We start from the raw sequence: 16894 nt of genomic DNA on the forward strand, positions 1-16894 counted from the left end.
AGACTCAATGCCCGACCACTGCAGAAGATAGAGAGAAAATGAAAGATGTTCCCTATGCTTCAGCCATAGGCTCTATCATGTATGCAATGCTGTGTACCAGACCTAATGTGTGCCTTGCTATTAGTTAGCAGGGAGGTACCAAAGTAATCCAGGAGTGGATCACTGGACAGCGGTTAAGAACATCCTGAAATACCTGAAAAGGAATAAGGATATGTTTCTCGTTTATGGAGGTGATAAAGAGCTCATCATAAATGGTTACGTTGATGCAAGCTTTGACACTTATCCGGACGATTCTAAATTGCAAACCGGATACGTGTTTATATTGAACGGTGGAGCTATCAGTTGGAGCAGTTGTAAACAAAGCGTTGTGGCGGGATCTATGTGTGAAGCGGAGTACATTGCTGCTTCGGAAGTAGCGAATGAAGGAGTCTGGATGAAGGAGCTCATATCCGATCTAGGTGTCATACCTAGTGCATCGGGTCCATTGAAAATCTTTTGTGACAATACTGGTGCAATTGCCTTGGCAAAGGAATCCAGATTTCACAAGAGAACCAAGCACATCAAGAGACGCTTCAACTCCATCCGGGATCAAGTCCAGGTGGGAGACATAGAGATTTGCAAGATACATACGGATCTGAATGTAGCAGACCCGTTGACTAAGCCTCTTCCACGAGCAAAACATGACCAGCACCAAGACTCCATGGGTGTTAGAATCATTACTGTGTAATCTAGATTATTGACTCTAGTGCAAGTGGGAGACTGAAGGAAATATGCCCTAGAGGTAATAATAAAGTTATTATTTATTTCCTCATATCATGATAAATGTTTATTATTCATGCTAGAATTGTATTAACCGGAAACTTAGTACATGTTGAATACATAGACAAACAGCAGTGTCACTAGTATGCCTCTACTTGACTAGCTCGTTGAATCAAAGATGGTTAAGTATCCTAGCCATAGACATGAGTTGTCATTTGATTAATGAGATCACACCATTAGAGAATGATGTGATTGACTTGACCCATTCTGTTAGCTTAGCACTTGATCGTTTAGTTGTTGCTATTGCTTTCTTCATGACTTATACATGTTCCTATGACTATGAGATTATGCAACTCCCGAATACCGGAGGAACACTTAGTCTGCTATCAACGTCACAACGTAACTGGGTGATTATAAAGATGCTCTACAGGTGTCTCGATCGGTGTTTGTTTGGTTGGCATAGATCGAGATTAGGATTTGTCACTCCATGTTTTAGAGAGGTATCTCTGGGCCGCTCGGTAATGCACATCCACTATAAGCCTTGCAAGCAATGTGACTAATGATTAGTGCGGGATGATGCATTACGGCACGAGTAAAGAGACTTGCCGGTAACGAGATTGAACTAGGTATTGAGTTACCGACGATCGAATCTCGGGCAAGTACATATCGATGACAAAGGGAACAACGTATGTTGTTATGCGGTTTGACCGATAAAGATCTTCGTAGAATATGTGGTAGCCAATATGAGCATCCAGGTTCCGCTATTGGTTATTGACCGGAGACGTGTCTCAGTCATGTCTACATAGTTCTCGAACCCGTAGGGTCCGCACGCTTAAAGTTCGGTGACGATCGGTATTATGAGTTTTTGTGTTTTGATGTACCGAAGGTAGTTCGGAGTCCCGGATATGATCACGGACATGACGAGGAGTCTCGAAATGGTCAAGACGTAAAGATCAATATATTGGACGACTATATTCGGACACCAGAAGTGTTCCGGGTGGTTTCGGAGAAAACCGGAGTGCCGGAGGGTTACCGGACCCCCCCCCCCGGATAAATAATGGGCCTCATGGGCCTTAGTGGAGAGGGAGAGGGCTGGCCTAGGGCACGCCGCGCGCCCCTCCCCCTCTGGTCCGAATTGGACTCGGAGAGGGGGGGCGGCACCCCCCTTTCCTTCTCCCTCTCCCCCTTCCTTTCCCCCTCCTAGTAGGAGTAGGAAAGAGGGGAGTCCTACTCCTACTAGGAGGAGGACTCCTCCTCCTGGCGCGCCATAGAGGGCCGGCCGGCCTCCCCCCTTGCTCCTTTATACACGGGGGCAGGGGGCACCTCTAGACACACAAGTTGATATGTTGATCTCTCCCAGCCGTGTGCGGTGCCCCCCTCCACCATAATCCACCTCGATCATATCGTAGCGGTGCATAGGCGAAGCCCTGCAACGGTAGCAACATCATCACCGTCATCACGCCGTCGTGCTGACGAAACTCTCCAGCGAAGCTCTGCTGGATCGGAGCTCGCGGGACGTCATCGAGTTGAACGTGTGCTGAACTCGGAGGTGCCGTGCGTTCGGTACTTGGATCGGTCGGGTCGTGAAGACGTACGACTACATCAACCGCGTTTTGCTAACGCTTCAACTTTCGGTCTACGAGGGTACGTGGACACACTCTCCCCTCTCATTGCTATGCATCACCATGATCCTGTGTGTGCGTAGGAAAATTTTGAAATTACTACGTTCCCCAACATCGTCCACAACTCTTTGTGTTCTACTCGTGCATATAACATCTACGCATAGACCTGGCTCGGATGCCACTGTTGGGGAACGCAGTAATTTCAAAAAATTCCTACGCACACGCAAGATCCATCTAGGTGATGCATAGCAACGAGTGGGAGAGTGTGTCCATGTACCCTCGTAGACCGAAAGCGGAAGCGTTTTACCAACGCAGTTGATGTAGTCGTACGTCTTCACGATCCGACCGATCCTAGCACCGAACGTACGGCACCTCCGTGTTCAGCACACGTTCAGCTCGATGTTGTCCCTCGTACTCTTGATCCAGTTGAGGCCGAGGGAGAGTTCCTCAGCACGACGGCGTGGCGACGGTGATGATGAAGTTACCGGCGCAGGGCTTCGCCTAAGCACTACGACGATATGACCGAGGTGTGTAACTGTGGAGGGGGGCACTGCACACGGCTAAGAGGTTGTCTGTTGTGCCTTTGGGGTGTCCCCTGCCCACGTATATAAAGGAGGGAGGAGGAGGAGGCCGGCCCTTGAGGGGCGTGCCAAGTGTGGGGAGTCCTACTAGGACTCCCAAGTCCTAGTAGGATTCCCCTTTTCCTTTCCGGAGAAGGAGAGAAGAAAGAGGGACAGAGAGAGGGAGTAGGAAAGGGCAAGGGGGGGCGCCGCCCCCTTCCCCTAGTCCAATTCGGACCCATGGGGGGACGCGTGCCTCCTTCCCTTTGGCCCGCCTCCTCTATTCCTGTATGGCCCAATAAGGCCCAATACTTCTCCCGACGAATTCCCGTAACTCTCCGGTACTCCGAAAAATACCTGAATCACTCGGAACCTTTCCGATGTCCGAATATAGCCTTCAATATATCGATCTTTACCTCTCAACCATTTCGAGACTCCTCGTCATGTCCCCGATCTCATCCGGGACTCCGAACAAACTTCGGTCATCAAATCACATAACTCATAATATAAATTGTCATTGAACGTTAAGCGTGCGGACCCTACGGGTTCGAGAACTATGTAGACATGACTGAGACACATCTCCGGTCAATAACCAATAGCGAAACCTGGATGCTCATATTGGCTCCTACATATTCTACGAAGATCTTTATCGGTCAAACCGCATAACAACATACGTTGTTCCCTTTGTCATCGGTATGTTACTTGCCCGAGATTCGATCGTCGCTATCCTCATACCTAGTTCAGTCTCGTTACCGGCAAGTCTCTTTACTTGTTCCGTAATGCATCATCCCGCAACTAACTCATTAGTCACAATGCTTGCAAGGCTTATAGTGATGTGCATTACCGAGAGGGCCCAGAGATACCTCTCCGATACACGGAGTGACAAATCCTAATCTCGATCTATGCCAACTCAACAAACACCATCGGAGACACCTGTAGAGCATCTTTATAATCACGCAGTTACGTTGTGATGTTTGATAGCACATAAGGTGTTCCTCGGTATTCGGGAGTTGCATAATCTCATAGTCTGAGGAACATGTATAAGTCATGAAGAAAGCAGTAGCAATGAAACTGTAACGATCATAATGCTAAGCTGACGAATGGGTCTTGTCGATGTGATCCCGTTCATCAAATGACAACACATGTCTATGGTTAGGAAACATAACCATCTTTGATTAACGAGCTAGTCAAGTAGAGGCATACTAGGGACACTTTGTTTTGTCTATGTATTCACACATGTACTAAGTTTCCGGTTAATACAATTCTAGCATGAATAATAAACATTTATCATGAAATAAGGAAATAAATAATAACTTTATTATTGCCTCTAGGGCATATTTCCTTCACCTGTGTCCACCCACCAATCGTTGGACTGAAACACTGAAAAAACAGTAAATAAATTACCGTACCCAGATGCACCATTCTCGTTGTTGCCCACAATCATGTTGACAGACTTGGAGTCCTGTCCTGGCTTCTTGTACTTGTTAGGGCACTTGTTGGCCCAGTGTTCAACCGAACCACAAGTAAAGCAGCCCTCATCCTTCTTGTTCTTCTTGAAGGTCTTCTTACCCTTCTTCTTAAAGTCGGTATTGTGTTGGACACCGTTCTTTCCCTTGGGCTTGTGGGAGTTATGGTTCCTCTGGTTAACCATGTTGGCAACTGAAGTTCCTTCGACCCCTTTTCCGTGCGAGTCCTTTGCCCTTGAATTCTGCTCAACACTCAGATGGCCAATGACATCCTCTACAGAGAATTCACGCCTCTGATGTTTCAGAGTGGTGGCAAAGTTCCTCCAGGAATTAGGGAGCTTAGCGATTATGCAGCTCGCGACAAACTTGCCCGGTAACTCGCACTTAAGAAGCTCAAGCTCCTTAACAATGCATATTATCTCATGAGCCTGCTCCAATACAGGACGGTTTTCAACCATCTTGTAATCGTGGAACTGCTCTATAATATACATCTCGCTCCCGGCATCGGTGGCCCCGAACATAGATTCGAGCGCCTCCCACAAGTCCTTGGCGACATGCACATGTAAATATGCGTCGACCAGTTTATCTCCGATCACGCTAAGTGCTCCGAGAAACACAACGGTGGCCTCCTTGAACGCATTCTCCTGTTCATGAGCAATAGTTCCCGTGGAGACATCGGTGACCCAGAACACGTTCATAGCCGTGAGCCATAAAATGGTCTTAGTCTGCCAACGCTTAAAGTATGTACCGGTAAACTTATCCGGTCTCAGTGCAGAGGCAAAGCCACTTGCCGAAAATTTCCTACACATAATAGGTTTTTGGATTGCTGAGTAAATAGGCAATTTTTCAACTAATTTAATCCATAAATAAATCACTAGCATGGCATTGACTGAGTTGACGATGTACTGACTCTGATCTAAACATGCACGTACTAAGCAAACAGTAGATAAATCTACACATACTGCTAGTACTGCTAATATGAAAATAAACAGGAGCGGGATAAACGTGTTATACCCTCCAGTAGGCCAGGCAGAAGCCGCCGCGGCGGTGGCAGCAGCAGCGGTGTCCTCGGCGGCCTTCTTGTCGGCCTCGAGCTTCTCGGCGGCGGCACGTTCGGCGTCGGTGGACATGGTGATGATGAGGGCGACGCGGACGTAGAGGAAGTAGACGAACAGCGAGCAGTCGCATAGTCGCTTCCCAAAAACCTATTCGCCCCTCTCCTGTACAGGAACCGGAGGGACGGGGTTTCGGAGACCTGCTCTCCCGGCGACCGTGTACACGGCGGACGGGATGGAGTCACCGGCGACAGCAGCAGCAAAGGAACGACGGTGGGCAGTGCGCGTGAGCAGATGCGATCTGATCGTGGTCGTTAGGGTTAGGAGACACCGCACACTTATATAGGCGCAGCCGCGTGGAGAGACGTGGGCTCGAACCACGTCCGAGTCCTCAGAGAACGTAGGTGTGAGCTCGGCTCGGCTCAATCCCGCAACCCGCGGCGCGGCGCAGCGTGACGAGGTGTGGCGAGGCGGGCGGCGGAGGAGGAGTGCGCGAGGGCCTCTTCTATTCTCAAGCCCCAATAACATGTGAAAGAACATCCCTTATAAAGAGGTCCAACTCCTTTTTCCACTTCCGGGGTGGGACTAAACTTCCCACCTCCACCTAGTGCCAATAAACCCACATGGGCCCTTAGAGATTTTTCAGAAATTGCTATATGGGCCTAAAGCCCATTCCAAATTTCAGCAAAAATCGTCAAAAAGTTTTATCGTTTTGGACTCCGTTTGGTATAGATTTTCTGTAATAAAAAAAATAAGTAGAAAACAACAACTGGCACTAGGCACTAGGTTAATAGGTTAGTTCAAATGATATAAAATTGCATATAAAGTATCTAAAGATTGATAATATAATAGCATGAAACAATAAAAAAAATTATAGACACGTTGGAGACGTATCAGAGACTCAGGTCATCTTGGATTAGTGCAACATTCATCGGTGGGATGAGGCTACCATGGCGAGGTTTACGACAGAAAATATGAACCTCGCAATGGAGGAGTATGAGTACTGGGTGCATCGGGACAAGCCGGTGAAGAAGGGGGCGAGGAAGGAGAATAAGGAGGAGGAGGAGGATGAGGCTGGTCCCTCAAGGGTGATCGAGCTCCGACATTGACTGGGACAATCTCTGAGTAGTTTGTAGTCGAAGTAAGTTTGTATCCGAACTGAACATCTTTGAAACCGGGTACATATGAACCCGCTTTTCAAAAAGCCATTTTAAACATGTTTTAAAACATGAATTTTTCAAAACAAAATTTTACATCTACCTTCTCCGGCGACACAAAATTTTGTGAAAAGTTGCCCTTTTCTTTTGCCTCCACAAAAAAAACAATTTTTAGTGCTTTTAAATAGCATTCCACAACACTTTTTTTGTCTTTTTTTGCACGGGCCAAAAGAAAATGTTGTTTTTCAGCGAAACTTTCGGTGCACACACACAATGTGGAGCTGTATCCTGAACTGTTTTTTAGAATATTTTGGCAATTAGAAATGTGTTTTCTGAAGTGGGTTCATCCATGTATTTTCCGGCTCCTCCCGTGCTTTCTTTCTATGCACCCACAGCGGCACAGCTGTAGATGTAGCCTGCTTTCACCCGGGTCCTGACAGTCCCCGGACGACACATAGCCAAAGCGACACAGCAATACAAGCGAACCACGTAACCATCACAATTGAAATTGCACAATGTTTCACGTTTAGTCGTTTACAGAGGATGTGGTCATGTGGATGATTTATGTTTTCTGAAGGTGAAGACATGGCAACGTTGTGCTCGCCCTGCCGGGCGACCGGCGGCCGCCTCGAGCAGTCCAGCACTAATTCTAAAATCAAGCGGCGACCGGCCTTGGGACGTGGCCGTAGTTTTCCGGCGTGGCGGAGACGCTCTTCTGTGCGCGCAGTTGCTGGTAGAACCTCCTGATGAACTCGTCGGCTTTCCTGTCCACTTGCTGGTGCTCGCCCGCCGTGAACGGTGAGTCGATGATGCGCAGCTGGCCCGTAGCCGCGCTGCGCCCGAAGGCCGGCGACGCCCACGCGGCGGAAGAAGGTGTCGCCGCCGCGAGCCCGTCCTCGTCGTGGAAGAGGTGCCCGCTGTCGTTGAGCATCTCGAACACCCTCGCGATGTCTGCCGCGTCGTAGCTGTTGTAACAGCCGGCGGCTTCGTCGTCAAGGCACTTTGCAGCGACGGAGGAGGAGCGAGAGCGCGCCGCCGCGCGGCGGTGGAAGTTGACGAAGCCGCCGAGGGCCTTGCTGGCGTCCCTGCTGCGGTGGAGGTCCATGGCGAGCTTACGCCCGGACGACAGCACGCCGCGGCGCAGAAGGTAGACGACGGTGCGCGCCAAGCGCCACAGCCGCCGCCCCACGGTCTTGGGCTGAGCAGCAGTGGTCTTCCCGGCGACGACCTTGACGGCCATTTTCCAGGTGGGTAGCAAGTGGAGCTTACTGTCACTCGCTCTTGGTCGCTGGGTAGGTACTAACGATACTGTCACTCACTCTCGTCTGGCTCTTGGTCGTTGGATAGGATAGGGATGTCAGGTATTTGAAGGAGCGAGGGCTCTGTGACCTCTGTCTTCTGTGTCGTCGCGTGTCGGGCTGGGTCTGAAACGAGGGATGGTGGCTTTCATTATTGGTCGTGGTCGTGGTTGGCGAAGGATATGGAGCACCAACCTGCCTGATTGGAGTACTTTTTTTTCTTCCTTTTTAAGGTTGCATGATTAGAGTAAAATAATAATATGGGAGATAAGTGCAACCCCAGGTTTTCGGTGTCTGCGATGTTGATGTTCTCAACATCTCGGAGAAGGAATTGGAGTTGTCTCCAGTATTTGCTGATGATGCTCGATCGTCCCGTTGGTGCAGTGCGGCATAGGTCACTCTAGGCCATACTTGCTCGTACTACGGAAAAAATGACAGTATTGCTGAGTTCAACTTTAACGAAGATGAGACATGCGCATCCGTCAGAAGAATGCCGTGTATTCATAAGGGGTGAGTTTGCATTCGTGTAGTGACGGTCTGTATTATATTTATAAAAAAAAGAGGCAAGAACAATTTCATCCAACTAACAGCTACGTGCTTATATTTTTTTAAACAATCACCGGGGGAGAGGATCCCCGCCTGAATCTACGTGCTTATATATAAAGTATACATGGTAACACAATTATTGATTAAAAACAAAAACACAATTATTGGTTAAAAAACATAATTATTGGTTAAAAACAAAAAACCACAATTATTGGTGTCTTAATCTGCTTTGGATAGGCCAGGGCCACGTCCTTCTCTTTTCTTTTTTGTTTGGATAAAGGACACTAGTTGCCAAAATAAGAGCGCTTTGCATGATCCACGTAGCACATAGAAAAATATGGTACGTAGCACCACACCTAATTTTATCTACAGAGGTCGGTGCTACAAAGTACAAATCTCATGTGCAGAAAGTTTGGTTTCAAGTGCTCAATAGATTGTTATCCAAATTTAGGAGAAGAAGAGATTAGGTTTTTCTTCCCTATCCCTTGATGGCTAGGGTAAACACTTCCCTTCAAACTTTACCAACGAGCATGTAGATTCGTCTCCCCTCTGCCTGTCCCTCCGGCGGCCGGTGAACGGGGGGGGGGGGGGGGGGGGGATTCCGGTGCCTCCGCTCTAATTAGTGGTTAGGTTAGGTTTTTGTTTTGTCCTTGCATGTCCTTGGACGGATGGCGGCACCTCTTCTTTGAGTTTGTCTTCCGGGCTTTGATCCTCCTCAAGATCGTCCATCTGGGTGTATTCGAAGGAGCTCCGGCGTAGATTCCTACCGTCTTCTTGGGGCGGTAAGGTTAGGTTTCCTCGCCGTGTCGCGATATTTTGTGTCAGCTGCTTTAGATGTATTCAACGGTTCAACGACGACAACTGCGGCTCCAGACGCGCTAGTCCTTAGGGGCACGTGCACGAAGACTTTACGGGTTCTCATCGACAAGGTCAAGCCGGCTTCAATAGGAGAGTGACGACAGCGGTGGGTCGATGACTCATTCTGGCAGTGGTAGTGGTTGTTGGGTGGTCTCGAAGTCTCGATACAACTTCTATTCTGTTTGAGATTCTTTGTACTTCCGATGAACTTTGATAATGGATCTGAAACTTTTTTTAAAGAATATTGTTATCCAAATTTTGTATAATCTAATTTACAAATCTTATAATGAATTGCTGACAATTATTTAGCTTAGCTAAACCTTCCTATCCATCAACGCCATATTTCAACCCGGCAATCCGACCCATGGGCGGTCTCGCCCGTGGGCACCCGACCCGAATGGGTAGGGTATGGGTCGCCATCCTTTAGCTAAAAAAAAGTAGTAAGATTGTTAAAAAAATCGTTTGTGTTGAAATGCTCGATGGTGCCCGATTAGGTCGGGTTACCCGATGGGTTTGGGCATGTGTGTGATTTCCTACCCATGGGTAGGGTCGTGGGTCTATGATGGACCCGATAAGCATTCGGGCATAGGTTTTGTTGAGGTCGACCCGACCAAACCCGATCCGACTGCCAGGTTAAGCCATATTGTTTGATAATCGAATTTGTTTAAGACGCGTAGACTTTACCTCCTATGAATTAATTAAGTGGATGGAGACAGAAAAAATATTGCATGGACTGGGTGACGTCACGTGTTTTGCTCGTCATGATTGGAGAGCGATCGTGAGAGGCGCCGACCATGGGAGAAGCGCCATTCTCGACCAGATCCGCCACTCCTCTGTTGGGGCAGCCCAACAGTGTGTGTGTGTGGCAGAGGCAGAGCTTGAGCCACCGCTACGGCCATCCTTCAGCTAAAAAAATATCATATGACACCCAATTTACTATGACCAGAGTCGTCTTTTTTCTTATGATGGAATTCATCTAATTCAAGGGATGACGAACTAAACTCACCAACCCCACAACAGGCACCCATACTCTACAAAACCTGAAGGACAAGAAATAAAGGATTGCCAGCTAGGGATTTCTTGAGTCGCCATCGATCTGCCATTCAGGTATTGCCACCTACTGGTTTCCTTGCACTACATGATTTTTCCTTATTTGCTCTTCGTCGCGGCCTACTAGGCAGATTGAGGTACCAATTCATTTGAGTGAATTGCAAAAAAGCATCACATTTTAAGTTCATTTTGTAGAATTGCCACCACATTTTTTGCTCGGCCCAAAAATCTACCATTTTTCTTACTAAGATTCTTAATAAACACTGACGATCAGTTGAGACCATTTTAATTTGATTTTTGACATGCCCGGTCAGCTGGTCAGGTCCACAAGGCACTAAGAGTCAGCAACACTAGATCGGGATCGCGCCTTGGCGCGAGGGTGCCGGTCCCATCATTTTGGTCAAGCAGATAATGGTAAGTTATTAGGAATCCCGGTGTAGCATATGCATTACTAAAGGATAACATAGGCATATTTAATAGATCAGATAACTAACACAGGAACTACAGCATAATTTGTTCATAATTTACAATAACTATTGAGTAATAAATCCATCCAAAGGTGTCTCATGGTGGTGATCACACATAATTTACAATAAAGATAAGGTATTGATCCAAAACGCCTCTGCAGAGGCATCACGCCTATATACGATAATATTACTCGAGAAACAAAAAAGAACTTCATCTTCATATGCGGTTGAAACATCAGTCGCATTCACCACAGTTCAAGCTCACATGAACACTATTGTTGTCCTCGTGATAAAGCAGAAGGATTTAGCCTGAGTAAGTGCAGCATGGCATAAAGTTCAGCACAAAAGCAGTCTGATTAATAGTAACAGAGCATATATTCCAGTGCTAAAGAGTTTCAAAAGCAGACATAGTGACAATGAGGTTAATATTGAGTAGGCAAACCACATACAGGGCTAACCCAAGATTGCCTAAGTAGGCTATTTTCCATACAAAGCAACAAAAGTTTGAGATAGCATCTAGTAGTTTTAATGCAACATAATATTAAGAGGTAGGCATTACTAAAGAAGGCAGGCCCTCGAATAGAAGTTCACTCAAACAACATACTCAGAAGTAGGCACGTGAGAGGCCTGTGAGATTAACAATAGAGATAGTATGATATTTTCAGGACAATCACCAATTCACAATAACAATCTGCAGAAGTAAAGGATCATGGAAAATGGAATCACGCTTACACCGCAACATTTAATCGAAGTAGATTATACAACAGGGTATGATGTGAAGCTCACATCTGTAAGAGCATCTCTAGCAGACCCCGCATCCCGCCGGCCTGCAAAACGCGTTTGCAGTTCCAAAAAAACAGCTTTGCGGGCCGGCGCGGACGGCCGCAGATGTAGACCCCGCATAACGAACCCGTAAAAAAGAATATTCGCATATATTCTTTCCCGTGTCTTCTTCTTCCTCTCGCCTGTGTTCATAGTCAGCTCCCGTCGTCCATGGTAGTCGCCGAATCGATCCAGGAGCCAACTCCTCCGTTGCCGGATGGATCCGGGGGCTAGCTAGCTAGCTTGTTTGTGGCCGGATGGATCGAGGACCTTGCTAGCTAGCTAGCTAGCTAGCTCGTTTGTGGCCGGATGGATCAGGAGCTTGCTAGCTAGCTCGTTCCTGGCCGCGTAGCTGCTCGAGTCTCCAGCCACTGCTCTAGCGATCTACTCTGCAAGCCGACACTGCTGCAGCGGTAAACGGCAAGTTTCCGGCGAGATTCCGACGAGTTCCGTGGCGGAAGATCACCGGAGCCCGTGTGCGCACGGCGGAATTTCCTTGTGCGTAGTGTTGACCGGTTTGCAGTCCCTCTTATATTTTGCCTCCAAATCTACAGAATAAAGGGTCGTGGGGATGGATTTTCAGGGGCCTGCAAAAAATTTACGGGTTTGACCGCTTTTGCGGGGTCTATTCGGGACGTTTTTTGACACCACGAAACTAAAAACGCGGATTTTTAAGGGTTTGACCGCTTTTGCGGGGTCTGCTAGAGATGCTCTAAGAAAGTTACAACCAACAGATACAGAGCAGTGTATGATCAGAATAAGCATAAACAACACATGCATTTTGGAGAGGGTATTGAAGATAAATCAAATCTATCTGGTTCCTAACCATTTATGTGGGGTTACATGATGTATTCAACAGCCATGACAATAGTGCGGGTAATTTAAGGATACAGAATTATACAGGGAATTTAAGGATAAAGATTTACTTGTCTGCTGAGTGGGTTCAGAGCGACGAACGTGAATGATGTTAAGGAGGTCAACAGCCACACTGCCAGATCACTGCAGTTCCGTCACTCGACACCATAACCGACGGTGGTGTCCTCTACTGGTTTGATTCAAACTATCAATGGTATGCCTCCTCCTTCCCTGCATAAACATCTGGGAATAAATTCATCTACAGGGTCAAAAATAGATGATGGATTAACGCGTATTCAGAACTTGGAACGGAGGAAATTTTTCTACAACTGTGGAGTAAGCAGGACAATGGCTGCAAGTAAAATAGAAATATATAAAAAAATTGGAAGTGGCATTAACCTTGTGGGACAAAACTCACGCTTGAGCAATAGGAGCATACGAAGGTGAGCTAAAAAAATAACAATCATTCAACAGTAGCCAGGAGGACCAAGGACTAACTAATGGACGAAGAGAATTATGTAGCCGAACTTTACTACAAATAGGTAGCTAGATAAGCTGTTATAAAAAACGACCATAATTAGTAGCTGAAGGATTGTTTCTTGATTCCCTTAGTCCTGGCAGACATGTGCACCAATTGCCAGCTAAATTGGGAGCATGATAATATTTTTTGGCGATGAATAAATTACGTGATGCCTTTCACTACTAATAAAGTAGTTCTGGTGAGGAATGATTAAAATAAATGAAGTGCAGATGATAGCTTGAGTGTAGAACACTTTAGAATAGACAATTTCATTCCAGTGGCAATATGATATGATCAGCTGCATAATTTTGAGGTTTATATGCTTTGACTTACCATGGTTTCCATGCCTTCTGTCACAGCTTCCAAAAGCTTGTAAAGTAGTCACGATCATCTCAATCATCATGGAGAACCTTGATGGTAGAGTAGAAATTACAATGAGACTACCATAGCTACCTCCCAGATATTTTGATTAGGCCAAGCTTTCCATTAGACGACGAGCAGCTTGAACCATCTGTCAACCAAGTTAATTTAATGATGTTTCCATTGTTCTAAATGGAGTGCGCCTATTGACTGCATTCAGGACTGCGTTCACTCTTCCTTCAAAAAAAATTATGCGAGGATATTCAGGTAACCTTGCATATCGGATACAAAATATATAGCATTTATATCATTGAATCATATATCAGTCACAAAAAAGATCTATTCATTGGTATAATTATTGGATCTATCTAATTAAAAAAGGCAGCAAGCAACATAAAAATTCATTAGAAATAGATGGTATTCCATATAGAAATCCACTCAAAGGGAAAAAGAGTTGAACATACAAGATTAGGTACAGGCAAGGAAAGAGTTTCATTACTAAGAGATTATGCATAACCAATCTGTGTCATCACAGATGTAGCCTGCTCCAAATCCTTTAATTCCAAATAGAAACTGTAACCTGCTCCAAAGGCTACTGCTTTGTGCTCTGTTTTATTTACTGTGTGCTCTGGAAAATAAACAAAACAAAGACTCATAGGCCCGGAACACACAATATTTTTTCGATAAAGTTAACACTTAATAGACACCAGTTAATTACCAAATTTATCATCATTTCTGGTGAACAATAATAAACAGCGGACTCATATATGGTTTTGGTATGTAAGTAATTATCTCCATAAGAGCTTCACACGCATGCAGACAGCAGTGTAGTAATTCTCTTCTCCATAAGAGCTAGCTTCAGTTGCAGTATCAATGATTAGTTTGATACACATGATATTTAGGATCAGACCAGAAAGCGAATGGAAGAACATCATGTATTTTTAGAGAAAATCAATTGCTCAACCACATCAATTAGAGAAAGCGAATGGAACAATATCATGTATTTTTTAGAGAAAATCAATTGCTCATGTATAGGTGCACATCAGCAGGAAAACTGGAAGGACAAAAAAAGGAAGGAAGAATTAACTTTTCCATGGCGGCAACCGAGCAAACGGTTGACGACAGACGGCGGATGCGAGGCGTGCGGTCAGAACTGGAACCAACTGCAACACGACCATGAAATCATCCCGGCCAGGAGGAACGGCCGTGAGAAGGAGGATGGATGGAAGGGACCACGTTCCTGGCCTTCTTGGTCGGCTGCATATAAATGGACAAAATTTATTTAAGCAAACAAAGCAAAATCCTGATATACGTCATGCAAGTTAGTAAGTTACACACTCCAGTCTACATATCACTAATATACATGCCATTCACAATTTCATTCTTCGAGGCTTGCCTGCTAATTGCATTGGGACAGATTTTTAGAAGAAGCTAATCTCAATTAATCTAACCTCACCATGTAGAGAACCAATTTGGACGTGCTTCCTTGAGCTTGGTCAGAACATGGCCACACTATACATCCATTGGCTCCAGTGTTTGCTACGCTCACAAATCTGGACATTGCACCAGAGAGCAGAGGGGAGTGGCGAGCTGTACCTGAGCGGGGACGGCTCGCCGAGGAACTCGGGCTCCTTGTCGCCGGTGGCCACGTTCCTGGCCTTCTTAGTCGCCGGCGCCGCATGCCCCTCCTCCTCCTGCTGCTCCCAGGAGGCGGCCATCTCCTCGTCCTCCCCGAGCGCCAGCTCCTCGTCAGCGAGAGGGGTGGAGAAGGAGACAATCCGACGGCGACAGGGCAGGGAGGCGGTCCAGGGTTTGGAAGGAGAGAGAGAGGTGAGGCGGGAGGAAGAGGAGAGGGGCGGCGCGAGGTCGTGGATGGGTGCCCGAGCGAGCGGCGGCGGCGGGGCAGGGAGGTGGGCACGGGAGGGAGAGAGAGCGGCGGCGGCGGCGGGGCAGGGAGGCGGGCACGGGAGGGAGAGAGAGGCGGGGCGGGACGAAGAGAGGAGAGCGGGCTGGAGGGGAGGGGAACGACCCGATGTTCGGGCTCCACGGTCTCACCCCTGCCTGCGCTATCAGATCTTTTCTCAACCAGGTGAAATGACTAAAATGCCCTCGGCGGGACATGGAAATTACAGGCGGTGGCACGCTGGAGGGCGTACTATTCATTGTAGCAGTGTCACCTCTTCATCCGACGGCTACGGCCATCCGAGGGCGAGATCTGACGGCCGAGAAAGCATCAAGTAAACGATCCAACGGCCGAGAGTCGCTAAACTCTGAGAACGTTCATGTTTTCCCTAGATACTTATATCAGGATTTGCGATGGCCGTTAAGTCAGATGTGGGGCACACACGTCAGAGTTAATACTATTCTATTATATACCGTTCTCCTTTATGGTATTTCGTTCGAACGTTATGCGTGCAGAGGGCTGGCGCTGGAAGGAGAACACCGTGCACCAGCCAGAGCACCATGCCACGGTCACCAGCTGTTTCCCCACACAGTCACACACACGGCATCGTCCGCTTCGGCCGGCCACCATGGCCAGCTCGAGCTCTCCCTGCTCTGCACATGAGTGCACACGCATGCGCGGCTGCACCGTGGGTTGCGCATGGTGCAACACACGGAAACCAGTAGACTATCCTGGTGCAACACACGCCATCGTCATGTTGCAACACGCCATGTTTCCGTCTCCGCCACGCTGGAAAACTACGGGCACGTACCAAGGCCGGTCGCCGCTTAATTGTAGAATAGTGCTGGACTGCTCGAGGCGGCCGCCGGTCGCCCGGCAGGGGGAGCAGAGCACAACGTTGCCATGCCTTCATCTTCAGAAAATATAAATCATCCACATCCTCTGTAAACGTAAAACATTGTGCAATTTGAATTGTGGTGGTACGCTTGTATTGCTGCTTTGGCTATCTGCTGTTCGGGGACAGCCAGGACTCGGGTGAAAGTAGGCACCAGCTACCGCTTGAATTGGATGAATTTCATCATAAGAAAAAAAAAGGAATTTGTTCATAGTAAATTGGGTGTCATATTATTTTTTAGCTGAAGGATGGTCGTAGCGGCGGCTCAAGCTCTGCCTCTGCCACACACACTATTGGGCTGCCCCGACGGAGGAGTGGCAGATCTGGTCGAGAATGGCGCTTCTCCCATGGTCAGCGCCTCTCACGCTCGTTCTCCAATCATGACGAGCAAAACACGTAACGTAGCCCAATCCATGCAATATTTTTCTCTCTCCATGCACTTAATTAATTCATAGGAGGTAAAGTCTGTGTCTCAAACGAACTCGATTATCAGCCAATACTAGCAAGATGCCCGTGCATTGCACGGAACATCAAGATGCATTTTTTTTTACAAAACACCTGTTGTGATTGACCCATGTAGGAGTAATCCCTCAAATGCTCGCGGACGCGATTGGGCGCGTACACGTACAGTGAACGGTCACGCATCAAATAAAGCACTCTGCATCCGAGTCTCTCGTATTTGAACCCATAGATCCATACAA

General features: G+C 47.3%; 1 protein-coding gene across 1 annotated transcript; it reads right to left on the minus strand.

Moving 5' to 3' along the window:
* Nucleotides 1–7121: 7121 nt before the first annotated feature.
* Nucleotides 7122–7956, minus strand: LOC123177262 (uncharacterized). The gene has a single exon (XM_044591113.1). The coding sequence runs from the start codon at nt 7857–7859 to the stop codon at nt 7275–7277; it is 585 nt and encodes a 194-aa protein (XP_044447048.1). The 5' UTR covers nt 7860–7956; the 3' UTR covers nt 7122–7274.
* Between the last annotated feature and the right edge of the window lie 8938 nt (nt 7957–16894).

The sequence above is a fragment of the Triticum aestivum genome, chromosome 1D (assembly GCF_018294505.1).
Source record: "Triticum aestivum cultivar Chinese Spring chromosome 1D, IWGSC CS RefSeq v2.1, whole genome shotgun sequence".
Taxonomy (NCBI): domain Eukaryota; kingdom Viridiplantae; phylum Streptophyta; class Magnoliopsida; order Poales; family Poaceae; genus Triticum; species Triticum aestivum.

Coding starts and splice junctions, on each gene's coding strand:
- LOC123177262 (XM_044591113.1), bottom strand. CDS start 7,859: ATGGCCGTCAAGGTCGTCGCCGGGAAGACCACTGCTGCTCAGCCCAAG.